Consider the following 13,246-nt stretch of genomic DNA (forward strand, 5'->3'; position numbering starts at 1 on the left):
AGATAAAGTTATAGTTCAGGATTGCAAAGTCAACACAGCATATCCTCGTAGAGAACTAGTTGGGGAAGCTTTGAGGGCTGTTTATTAAGAGCCTTTCTGTCTGTCAGAGGAAACAAGAGGAAGCTGATGTCACCAGAGGAGGAAGCAGCAGCAGAGCTGGGAGTTACACATAACATGTTAATTACGCCATGGTCTGAATCAGGAAGGAACCCAGTTCGCACTCTGTGATAAGCAGGCCATGTGTCTGCAAGTCGAGGGCCAGGAGGAGAAAAACAATGTTTCCCGGTGCTTCTCATGGATTGAGTCCTTCTCCTGACCAAACTAAACTCCAGTATCTCATAAAGTTGGTCTCTCTCACAGACACACACACAAAAAAATGCTGGACTCTTTTTCACAGTGCTGATGCCAAAACAAAGGAAGATTCTCTTGGACGAAGAATGAAAACAATGTGTTATCTGGCCAGCTCCGGCAGGGCCGTCTAGTGAGGAGAAAAATCATTAATTCACACAGAAGCGAAACCCAGAGACATGGAGCAGCTGTCCGCTGCCTCAGCACCGGTCTGACCTGCCGCTGTGTGCGTACCACATGTCCCCTCCTCTCTGAGAACATTTGGAGCCACACAAGAGAGATAAAAATAACAGCACAAAGATGGGCTGCTTACTTATGCAAGGTTTGGCAGATGCTGTCATCCCCAGAAAAATCCTAAAACCTTTATGGCATGACCACATTCGCACAAAAGGAATAAAGACGTGAAGTGGATAAGCACCAAATAAACATTACCTGGTTCCAATCAATTATACTGTCTAGCTTTTGGGTAGTAAAAGTTGCCGTTTTTGCTTGACTTTGAAGTTGTTAAAGTATCCCATTCTTCCAGCACTACTGAAATTAGTTGCCACAGGGTAATGGTAGCACAAGACAATATTCTTCCATGTCCTTATCTGCTGTGGCTTTGGCCACTTGTGAGTTTGTACCCCCTCTAGGTATAGAGTGCAGAACAGGAAAAATAGTTGTCAGGGGTGACAGACAGGTTTTGTGCTCGAGGAAGGAAGCAAGTGATCCTGAAGACATCTGCTCATGGCCATGTGCTCACCAGAGGCAACACATGCCGGCTTTTGATGAACTTCAACCACACGAGTCATAGTGAAGGGCTTATTGCCTTGACCGGACTTTAAACTGTCATGTCTTTTTTAAACCTGTGTTGGTAAAACAAATACTTAAGGAATAAAATACGTACATGTTGTTTAAAAAAAAAAAATTATCAGTGAGTGGCTAAATCTAGTGAGGGTTTATCACTCTACATATGAACATGCTACGAACGTGTGAGGTTTTAAAAGAGTAAGTGTCCGAGGCTTAACCAGTGTTTTTTTTTTTAATCCTGTAAAAATCCTGCATGTTATTCACTCTTTCCTGTCCCAATTGCCAATGCTGAGGGACCGGAAACATGGGTCCATTTCTGCTAGGATCGGAGAGGGAAACGTGTGTGCAGAGGGAGGAAATAGAAAGTTCACTGGTCTGCTCGAGGAAATTCTATGCAAGGAGAGGAGTGTACATAATTAATGCTCACCCTTGTTGCCTTAGATACAATGAAAGCAGCATCGACTTAAAGTTCATCTGGTTTCTTTATTGAGTCGGATGAGTGGCAGTGAACTTGCTGGGAAAGGCTTGCTTTGATTTTTGAGTGGTTAGCTCATATGTGCCTGGTTTTAAAATTAGACAAACCTGCTCTGGTAGGACTGCTCTGGAACACTGTATTTTCCCCTTCAATCCTGGGTTTAAATCAAGCTTTCTCCGACCACTAATTACTGACTGAACTGCTGGTACCAGTAGCTGTGTTTTCACTCATTTTAGCTGATTTGGACCCAAACTGAACATTCTACGAAGTTCTACTGAGAATTCCAAGATAAGCTCTTTTATGGCCTTATTTGTAGACCCTAATGAGCCATAAGATTTTTGTACCTCCCCTGTTGTTACCTTTAAGAATTTCCACTGAGAATATCAGGTTGGGTTTGTGTAAACCTCTCCATCTCAGCAGACATCTTTAAATAATTATGAACACAGATGACTAAATGTCAGCTCCTCATCTGTTTGGATTTCTACATCCCACCCTGTTAGAACGTTTTAAACCAAATACTAGCCTTGGTGAGAGACATGCATTTTCTTGTCAACTGAACAGACCAAATATGGTGGTTGTTAACTTGATGATGTCAGAAAAAAACTACTTTTTTTTTTGCTCACCTTACGTCACTCTGCCTAAACAGGTTCAGTTGATGTATAGGAATCTAAACACAGGCCAGCATTCTTAAGAGGGGGCAAAGGCATGTTACCTTCTTATTGGTTAAAGTGCAGAAGAACACTCTATCTGGAAGTCTACATTTTGGGAACATGGCAACATGTGTTGCCACAAAGCTATCCTCAGAATTATGCAATATGACAGCGTAAGAGGCCAACAACACTAAAAATTCCTGAGGAAATTCCAACGATACAAGAAAAAAAAGCCCAGTGGTTTTCAATGAACATAAAAAGCATGAAATGTTTATCAAAATCTTGTGGGTCTGAAAACCTCTGTGTTACTTAAACTGCACTCAAAGAATGTGTTCTTTCAATGTACACATCAAGACAGTTTGGGCAGGCACATGTTTTCGTTTTAGCATCTCTTTATGCAAGATCTCTGTGAGCTCCCTGCAATACAAATTAATTTAAAATCGTCTTGGGACCTGCGAAAGCATGAGCCATCGTGGGATGCACAGGAAACGATTGCTCATTCAGAAGAAGGAGGGGGGAAAATTGGTCTGTTTGTGTGGCTGCCTCTCTGAATCACAAACCTGCTCATGTGCCACATTCCTTCTGTTCCTCTCACGTTTCCCTCACACGGACATCATTGCAAAGACAAGATCACCCCAGAAGTCATAAGCACACCACAGTATACAGCGGCACACCTACACACATCAACACAACTCTGCCGGCAGCCACACATTAAATGTACACATTTGCCACATCTTCACATTCTTAAGTGAAACAGACACTGGTCATACAAGTCCAACAGCACACAGTTATACACAAACACGCATAACTGCCAATGCGTGGTTGCCTGCACCTACTCAGGTGATCACTAGAAGAATTCAGCCAGTTTACAGTATTTTCATCCCCACTGTCACACAGGATAATCTATGGGTTAGAGTTACACAAGCTAAAGAGTCCAGAGGGGAACAGTTCAAAGCTGGCGTTATCTTTCTCATGCTGTTAAGGCAGTAACTTTCTGTGTCTGTCTCCATTTGTGTGGATGTTTCCCCTTATGTCTTCCCAGTTACTCAACTCAGCAGCATAGCTTTTGGTAACTAGAACAGATATCCAATGACACATCTCTGCTGTTTATGCTAATTGACTCCTAATACCTTCTATCATCTATCTATCTATCGACTTCTATCATCGACGCGAGAAGTCTGAGAAGTTTTGCAACTCTGACTTTTACAACACGGCATGGACATGTAGGGAGAGGCTAGACACTCTGATAAAAGAAGATTTATACCCTGGTTAAATCTATAGGCTTGCTATAAGAGGTCAAACTAATCACTCCCATGCTTTATTGCATTAGGTTTTGGAAGTTAGTGATTCTAGATAAATGAATGTTCCCTCAAAATGCTCTCAAGATAGGCTTAGACTCCTACAAAGTTATGAAGTATTGGACATAAGTATGAAATAAGGAATGTTAATTAAGCGTACCTTTTTCTTAAAGATATTCTTCACTGATTAAAAACAATACCTGGCACTACAGTTGTACGATGTATTTCAGTGTTTTCAACAAAGACTGAAGACTGCTTCATAAAACAAAAGTAATGAAACTAAATTCTGCGTGTAGACAAAGATGATCGTTTTAAATTGCACTGGCACTAAAATTAACATTATTTAACAACTTCAAAAGATTGACTTTATTCCTAAGTAGTCCTGACTGTGTTAGTTATAGAAGAGGGTCAGTGGCTGTCCCATTTTCTGAGGCACAGTGGCCAAGGTGACTTTACAGCCTAGAATCTGTGGCATACAGAAGGAATGCCATACTTTTGCAAATCCAGCCCACTCATATTCAAAGGGGGACCCGGTAAAAGGTAAATCACTAAATAAATATACAATTTCATACATCACAAGAACTGATTTTGAATAAGTAGTCCAGCTATGTTAGACCAATTTGTAAACATTTTACAGCAGACAGCAGGCGACACCTTCCTGAATTTAAAACTGTTTTAAACAACATGCTCGGAGGAAAGACATGTTACATTTTAGACGAGGATGGAAACATTAGGCAAATGTTCTTAAATTATTGAATGGCTACTTCGGTTCAGAGTAACCCGACGAAACCGCAAGGCTGTTTGTAAGATAGAATCTTGAACATTAATTAAATGCCTGTCAAGAGACCAAAGCGCACAAGCAGCGAACTGATGGCGAAAACAAGCAGTGGTTTATAGTAGCCTAGTTTACTTACTTCATATTCCGCTGTCGTCTCACAATTTAATAAGCAGGGTAGTATAGGCTGAAATACGCAGCGCCTTCTCACCTAGTTCGTTGGTGAATACCTATAGTAAACTAAAGTAAAGGAGGCAGCGAATATCACCGAGACTTCAGGTGATCACTGTTTACCAGTAGCCTACGGTCAAATCCGTCTGTCACTTTCGTGTGAAGGCATGTTTCGTTGGGAGCTCGCATTGAGCGACTGGCTTGTTTTTGAAGGCGGTGCTCACGAACGCAACTTCCAATGAGAAGTGCGCCGACGAAGAGGGCTTTGACAGCGAAGCAAACGTACTGTGTATTGTTTTCGCAATGGTTACTTTAAATCAAAATAAATATTATTGACGACTTAAAATCTCGCCATAATTCCAATTCCTCACATCTAATCGTGTGAATTTCACTGGCGCGCGGCTGGTGGATAAAGTTACTTCACTGCAAAGAGTGTCTGGGATCTAAGGTGGCACGTGGATGCGGTGATACGAAAGTGTGCACTGGGGCATAAAAATATCCGCAGCTGCTCTGCATATCAGTGCACTGATTTTTTTAAAACGGTCATGTGAACACTGCAGTGCCTATTCAATTGCGAGAAAGAAAGTTGTAAAGACTTCATTGTCGAAAATTGCAAGTGGAACTAGGCTTCGGTAGCTCGAAAATAGGAATTGACGAGGTTTGACATTTTAGTTTATTAGCTACTGACGTTCGCCTGCTGCGCTTCTCGTTACAAACAATTTTGTGCCTTCACAAATGTCTATTGCTCACTCAGGGTGTGTGCGTGTGTGTGTGTGTGAACTAACCTATATTGATCAACAATGTATCTATACAAGAATTTGAACGCGGTTGCCATTGAGCCAAATAAATGTAGAGATTAGGCTATCTTACATCTCTCTCCGTTTGTGTTGACTGATTTACAGGTCCAATGTCACCGCACAGGCCAGCAATCAGAACAACGAGGCGCAACTGTTCTGCTCCTTCTCGGCCCGCATGCTTTTACTGCAAACGGCGGATGATCGTCAACTCCTCATATATCAACAACAGGCTTCGGACAATACGAATGCCAGGGTCCTGCCTGAACAACCAACAGGCATTTGACCTTTGGTGACATATGACATCTTATTTATGTAGTCTACTATTGCGGTCAACTTCAAGCCACCTTTGTACCCTACCCAACAGGATCACTGTTGAATGGTGATGTGGAAAGCACTGACACTATAAGTGATCTCAAGCTGCATCATTTGCAACTTGTGTGGCTAAAGGTTGCCCGTTTTGATGAAATTTATATCACGTTTTATGTAAATAGCGCCCCTCAGTGGTAAACTGGGTTTAGTGTTAGATGATGGCAAGATTAGTCCACATCAAACATGCAACAGCAGGCTTTTCTAGCTTGGATTTACATTTAGTCATTTAGCAGACGCTTTTGTCCAAAGCGACGTACAAGGGAGAGAGCAGTCAAGCAATAGAAACATGGTGTAACAATAAATAGCCTACTACTTTACATAAGAAGTAGAAAAACTAACTAGATAAGAATAAAGAAGTGCAGGAATGTAAGTGCTCTAAGTGCAAGTTAAGCACTAGTCGAAGTGCCAGTTGAAATGGAGGTGCTTTCTGAAGAGTTTGGTCTTCAAAAGCTTCTTGGAGAGGGACGCCCCTGGTATTTCTAGGAAGTTCGTTTTACCAACGGATCTAACGTTAGGCTATACATTCTATAGACCTAACAGTCCAAGATATGGTAATTTAATGTAGGTTAGCTCATTTTTGCATTTAGTAGGAGCCTAATTCAAACTCAAAAATAAGACTACAAACATTAGGCCTAGCCTTTACTATATTGCGTCTGTTTTCATTGCGCCAGTTGTGATGACCAGAGCATATTGGCTATCATTCAAAAGCACACAAAGACACAGCATAGCAGAAAGTCAACAGACTGAATTTATGATGACTGCAATAGGGTCGGATGGCAGTTTTGCCACGTGATGGCGTGCTCGGACCATGAATAGCTTGAGCCGGTTCAAAAGACAAAGTTGCCTTTTTTGTAACCTACTCTGTAAAGCCGACCTAATGCAAATGATGATACCTGATTAGTTCATAAACGACATAGGCAACATACATTCCAAAAGTAGCCAAATCAACTTCTTTATCAAAACAGTGTTTGATTGAACAGACGTAATTGGTGGTTTTAAATTGAATATATCAACATGTTCCGACATGACATCACATTAGTCTACTGTAGCCTACTCTGCAACCTCAGAGCGGAGGAGTCCTGCCCACTGCGGTGCACCACCCATCCTCTGGCATCATAGTCTATAGCCAAAACGGCCAGTGGGGCCGATCACTAAAGTAAATGCGTACAAATATTTAAGTTACCCAATTATTAACTTCATGGTATGATATGGGTGTGAGTTACTAAAAAGTTCCGAAGTAAGCTATTGAACCTCCACGATAGCCTATAGCCTACTAAGTATCTGCTTCACATCCATCCAATCAGCAGGTTTATATTGAATCGGTGTTTAATTTTCTATGGTCGAGACATTTGCGTTATTATTGCTGTTTCATCGTTGTCCTCCCTGTCCCGATGGCATCCTGCCAATAGTGGCACAGCTGGCTTGCTTCACAGTGCCACATGACAGTGCTGCTCTTCTAGATCATTTGCACGGCGCATACGGAGACTGAGGACTAAGGACAGGCTAGTTCAGGTGAACGACTCTAACTGCGACGAGATGATGCTCTTTTTCGTTCTAAGCCTGTGTCTGGCTGTCGGAAATGGCATTCTACCAGATATGCCAACAACCGTGGATTCGGACGTCAACAGCACACTCGAGGCAAATGTATCCCAAGGTCATACAACCTTAAATGATATGTTTAGGGAGGTAGAGGAACTGATGGAAGATACGCAACACAAACTAGAAGACGCGGTGCACCAGGTTGGTAGGCTATTTGTTTTTGTTTGACTTACACATGGGCATTAACAAGCTAATTTATCACAGGTTTCACTGGTTTGTCAATCATTGCTGCTATGTATATACATCAAATTGTCAGTAAATGAACAGCCATCTAATTATCTGTTTATATTAATGCTATTTGCAGCATTTACACAATGACCTCAAGAAAATACTGATTCTTTAATCTATTGTGATCATGCATTGTTTTTCTGACAATTCTATAGTCATGGAGATAGATGGGTTACTGAAAATAGGTCTATTGATCTTTGTAAAGGATAAAGAAGGATGTTGCTTTAATAAAATTAATCTGTGATTCAGATTAACAATGAGAGTGCCAAGTCCAGCTCGTATGCACAGGATTACCATAATGAAAACATCTCTGAGAGTGTGGCCGGAAATCAGTCCATTCAAGTTACCAAGGAGGTTGAGAAGGTAGGCCCCCCAGCTGACATTCACTCCCTCAGTGTAACCTCTCTATGTGCATACTAACAACTTGTCCAATGTATTATTCAAAGACATAGTCTCTATGCCCTTTATAGAGAAACATACATTATATTCTGATTAAATGATATTTCGTCCTAATGCAAAGCATTTATTTAAGTATTCTTAAATAATTACTGAATGTAAAGTAGTCGAGGCAATGCTATTTCATTGTGAAATTGCTTTTACCTGTGGGGGAAATTCAGTGAGATTAAAGTGAATTATACAGCACGTTTTCTCCAGCCCTGAATCAGTAGTACACATTCACTCTTTATGTGTTCTTGATTGGATCTGCATTCTCACTCAGGTGGCCGACAACGCAACTGGAGAGACTCACTTTCCCAGAAGTGTGATCCAGAAAACTAAAGAAAATGATGTTGATCATGTGAGTGCTTTGATACACTAATTTTCCTCTGCTTGTAGACTGAGAAACATTTTCTTGTAGTCAACATTGCTCAGCAGTTGGATTAAGCAAAAGTACTGCAATATGCTATGGAGGGCTGTCTCAAATGAAATATTATCTCTGTTTCAGACTTTTGTATCCTCTACTCCTCACCTGCACTCTGTCACACAAACACATAGCAAACGCTCAGACAGCTAATTCTCTCTCTAACTGATGTGCGTCAGTCCTGAGAGGTCTTCAGGCCACTACCCTGTCCTTCAGGGCATATGGCTGTGTCTTCAGCACACTGATGAAAATGCTGACTGTCCAAACTCACATAGGATGTGATACATGAGGCCACGCATTCAAATACTGAGTCTGGTAGACACACACAGAGCACAGAGAAAAGTCATTCAGAGTAGTGAAAAGTATGTTAGAGTGTTGAAAAAATTATGGCGAAGTTAATGAAAAGGTACTTGTAAACAATGGATTTTAATGTTTGAGTGAGGTGTTTAAAGGTCAGCTGAGACTGTAATTCAGTAGTTTTATTGATAATAAACAGTGACAGCTTTGAAATGATTTTTGGCCCAAAATATAAGACGGGAAGTTTCCTTCTCTGTCCTCATCCAGGACTATTTATGAAGTAAAATAACAAAAAGAGGAAACTGCATATTTTCTTGAGTGAGGACTAGCTCTCTAGTCTCAGATTTCATTTCAGGCCAGCATCAGTAGGGTCATTAATGGTTTAAATAAATACTGCTGAGATCATATAGCGGCTTTGTACACTTCAGGACTCACTTTGGAGTCACAGAACAGAAAGTTTGAGAGCCCTGTGTTGCTCTTCTGTAGGTCAAAGGTTACTGAGCCTCTACCATGCCATATATTACACTGTGTTGAATTACTCTACCGTAAAAACCAGAGAACAAGTAATGTATTGTACATAATGTGTCTAGCTCTATGCAGATGTTCCCTATTACAAAACCACATCTAGGGTCAGTATGTGACCATAGCTCTCAATTCAGAAGTTGAAAAGTCTTAAGGGTCAGCCAAAGAGGAGATAACATAGACAGCTAATGGGGAACACATAATGGCTATGGAATGTTGTGGAGTGTACACAGATGGCAGGAAACACTAAGAGTTATTCCAGTCCACGGTGCGATAGCTGGAGACAGGCTTAATATCTGTGGATAAATGGTTAAGCTACAGCATTATAAGTCTGAAGGATATATCAACTATATGAGACCCTTTTGTTAACAGAAATATTATGTTTCTTTGGCATTTACAGCGTAGAATGCATCCATGTTACGGAAAGGATCGTAGAGAATCTTTGCATTAGAGAGTACTGGATCCTGATGCAAACAAGCACTGACCTTCTCTTTTTCTGAAACACCCTGAATGTGTCCCCACCCCTCCCATCTCTCTCACAGGAGTGTATCATCGATGAGGACTGTGAGAAGGGCACATATTGCCTCTATGAGACGCACCGCTCCCAGTGTCTGCCCTGCAAAGAACTGGATAGGGTAAGGCAATCAATTAATGGGCAAAGTGATTAAGCAACTACAGTCTTCATGTTGGTTCTAAATGTAGCAAGCTGTTTAACGCAGCTGGGTTTGTCTAAAATTGATTTATTTGGGTCATTACAACATTACTTAAACATTTACATGTTTAAAGTCAGAATAAATGCTTACCCATGTATGTCTCATGAAAAATAATCAACAAAATATTTGAAATGCCATTGTACCTTTCAAGGAGTATGACAAACATTTATGGAGGTTGCAAGAGTTTCACAAGGGGTTATGGGATGGTAAGACAAGCCTTACATGGATCTTTTGAAAAGATGCTGCAGAAAAAAACACTTATAAGAGACACACGTACTATCTCTGTAGAGGCAGTTGCTAGAAAGAGATACATAGCCAAAAGGCCCCTCACCACCCAGCATTTTAATAATATGATGCAACTGAGTCTGCATTATAACTGCATTGCAGTGTAGCCACAAGTGCTAAGTGTAATCAGATATGAGCACTCCTTTCCTCCACTGACTTTCCCATCAGAGTGCAAGGCTGGCTAAATATGAGCACCTCCTTAATTCTCCTGACTCACTGGGGATACAGATGAGAGAGTGGAAAGAGGCAGAGAGAAGGCAGAGATAAGGCAGAGAAAAGACAGAGAGAAGACAGAGTTTCAGCAGATGCTAGCCCTGCAGTGCTGTGGGCGAGGGGGGTGGGTGGGAGGACGATGCCGAAGTCAGAGCACACACTGAAAATGCTGGCAGTGGCACTTGTCCAAAATAGGGTGTGTGCCCAAAATATTAAGAATGCATGAAAGTGAATGTGAGCTCAGGAATACGCTGTCATGAAGCTGAAGACTGGTAAGGCATTTTTCAGGGTGAAAACATGCAGAAGTCGCACCTATTAAAGTAACCTGGTTTTTAATGGCATATGGTTAGCATAATGGTGTACGCCAGCCTGATGTAATGCTCATTCAAATGTTTACTGTTGGCGTTTTTGCTTCAATGTGCTGTGTAGTCATGTAGTAAGGATGAGGAGTGCTGCTCGGGACACCTATGTATTTGGGGCCAGTGTTCTCAAAATGCAACCAAAGGAGAGAGAGGGAGCATCTGTCAACACCAGAGCGACTGCTGTCCCAACTTGTGCTGTGCTGTCCACAAAGGTAAGTCTCTCTCTCACTCTGTCCCATCCTGCCAAAACCTGGAATGTTATTCTTCATGCCTAGACAGTGAGTTACATCCAGTGGAAATCGCCTGCTTGCTTGTGAATCTCAGCTCCAAGGTCTACAGCCTGCTCACAGAAGGCCTCTGCTGTGCCATATGTTTACCAGTCCACATTTGTTTTGAATTTAATACACCCTGCTTTTATTGCCCCCTTGGTTTAAACATAAAAAATAGAGAGAATATTCTGTGGTCTCATGTAAGCTTTGAAGTCTGAACCAAAGACGAGCATGGAGGTCCCATACCGAAGTCAATGCTGAAGCCATTTTACCTTTCCTCCTATTGCCCCTCAACAGCTCTGCTCTTCCCTGTGTGCAATTCCAAGCCAATCGAGCATGAGCGCTGTTTCAGTTCCACCAATCACCTGATGGAGCTCCTGTCCTGGGACGTGGAGGGGGAGGGTCCAAGGGAGCACTGCCCCTGCGCTGGGGAGCTCCATTGCCAGCACATGGGGTATGAGGGTCCTGATTCTGTTATTGAAATGAATTGCTTGACTGACAATTAGGGTGACCAAGTGTCCCGGTTTCACTTGACAGCATGTCGACCCTTTGTCCAGCATCACACACATTGAGATTATGTCCTTTAATGTCAGAAATAAAAACACATGGATGCGTTCTCTTACCCACACGGTACATGAGCCGCTTATACTGGCGCCACATCATTTCTACACTGTGTCAAAAGCAGCACCCTGGCTCATACAACATACCCCAGCTTTTCTAAAAGCTTTCAACTAATGGCTGAGAAAAGAGTAGTGAAAGTGGTCATCATCATGCTGGGATGGCCGTCAATCAGAACATGCAGACGTGGGGATGGTACACAAAATATATATATATTTTTTTTTTACACAGGTGTTCATGAGAATACAAATGTCAGGTTACCTCTCAGTAGCAGTGACATGTCCCACACAAACTTACCACTCATCCCACATTTAGTCTATTTGCATCTGGTCACCCTACTGACAATGATATAAATTGTCCTTAAATGTCAAGTGAACTGATAGTATTGATACTAAATCATTACCAAGTGATATTTACATAAAATGTCAAAAGTTAACCTGTTTCATAATAGCATATTCAAGCTATTAAAATATCTTCTGTTTATGGCAATATCCCATTTCTAATTCAGTGCAGTGACCCAGAAAGGCAGTCCTAGATTTACTGACTTTGTGCATGCAACAATTTTGTAGCATATTCCCTGCCATGTCCCGTATGAATGTATGCATCTCCTCTGCCAGGAGGGGATCTCTGTGTCTACAGCCCCAGAAGTCCAGTGAGGAGGAACTGACCGACACCCTTTACTCCGAGATTGACTACATCATCTGAGAGTTCACAGCTCGAAGTGGAGGAGCAAGGAGAAGCACACATAAGACAATCCAGTGGTGGGCTCTTGGTAGGTTAGCATCCAGAAACAAGGGCATCATATCTCCACAAAAGCATCACATTCCTCAATAGTGCAACAGAGCCCATTCTAAATACAACATAAACCAGCTCTAACCAAAGGCTTAACACATAAGATGATCCAGCCACATAACAAGCCAAGCCCTTATTTTTAATCCTACTGCAGTGTGCAAACCGCTATCCATTTAACTAATGCTGTAGGTGTGTTGCAGTACATGTGCCTCATTATTAACAGAGTTCAGCCAGGAGCAATAATAAGATGCCTAAGAGTTACACAGTGTAATCATATTTATCAGAACACCATGCAGTACTATTAAGATGTATTTATTTATTGTAAATTGTTAACCTGCTTTAATAAAAAAGGCAAATACCATTAGCTGTCCTATAGGATCAATGATCAGTTACAGTTGGTTTCCCAAAGTCTCACTGTACCTCAGTCATAGTTAAGCTTAAGACAATAAAGGGTTCATATCCGTGTTCCGTTGGTCTCGTTTTTTTTTTTTTGCATGAATAAATTAAAACTATGAATTAACTTAAGCTTGTGTAGAAGGACTTTACTGTATAGAACAGTTTCTTTGTCTTAACAAGTACAACAGTTTAAAACAAAGAAACCAGACACATACATTGATTTAATCGTACCTTTCAATTACTATTGTGTGACTAATTTAAAAATGTTACCTTAAAGACAACATATACCACCTTCAGGGACTTCATCTAGTGCTGCATATATACAGATATAATCTAAAGGTGGCACTTGCAGAATGCCATTTAAATCCTAAAATCCTCAGAATTACAACAGCAGTAGCATTAAGATGACAAATGAACAAAA

At 41.3% G+C, this 13,246-nt stretch overlaps 2 protein-coding genes across 14 annotated transcripts in view; one reads left to right on the plus strand and one right to left on the minus strand.

Moving 5' to 3' along the window:
* The window catches only part of mical2a (microtubule associated monooxygenase, calponin and LIM domain containing 2a), a 34,402-nt gene extending 29,582 nt beyond the window's left edge, over positions 1–4,820 (minus strand). For 6 of the 13 annotated variants that reach the window (XR_013968734.1, XR_013968735.1, XR_013968736.1 and 3 more), the window contains exon 1: positions 4,475–4,811. The gene's annotated coding sequence lies outside the window, so the exon portion shown is untranslated. Of the gene's footprint in view, positions 1–4,474 lie in introns of all 13 variants that reach the window. The other 7 variants (XR_013968733.1, XM_080843105.1, XR_013968738.1 and 4 more) reach the window with 4 other exon arrangements.
* A 2,356-nt stretch (positions 4,821–7,176) lies between these two features.
* On the plus strand, positions 7,177–12,790 carry dkk3a (dickkopf WNT signaling pathway inhibitor 3a). The gene is made up of 7 exons (XM_080843121.1): positions 7,177–7,412; positions 7,749–7,862; positions 8,218–8,295; positions 9,720–9,812; positions 10,818–10,962; positions 11,317–11,473; positions 12,255–12,790. The coding sequence occupies exons 1-7, from the start codon at positions 7,209–7,211 to the stop codon at positions 12,340–12,342; spliced, it is 879 nt and encodes a 292-aa protein (XP_080699247.1). The 5' UTR covers positions 7,177–7,208; the 3' UTR covers positions 12,343–12,790.
* The last annotated feature ends 456 nt before the right edge of the window (positions 12,791–13,246 follow it).

This window comes from Sprattus sprattus (genome assembly GCF_963457725.1).
Source record: "Sprattus sprattus genome assembly, chromosome: 8".
NCBI lineage: Eukaryota > Metazoa > Chordata > Actinopteri > Clupeiformes > Clupeidae > Sprattus > Sprattus sprattus.

Excerpts from the sequence above, each read along its gene's own strand:
- dkk3a (XM_080843121.1), top strand. The coding sequence starts at position 7,209 with ATGATGCTCTTTTTCGTTCTAAGCCTGTGTCTGGCTGTCGGAAATGGC. Across the intron at positions 8,296-9,719 it reads AAGAAAATGATGTTGATCAT|GAGTGTATCATCGATGAGGA; the intron begins GTGAGTGCTTTG and ends TCTCTCTCACAG. Across the intron at positions 11,474-12,254 it reads CTCCATTGCCAGCACATGGG|GAGGGGATCTCTGTGTCTAC; the intron begins GTATGAGGGTCC and ends CTCCTCTGCCAG.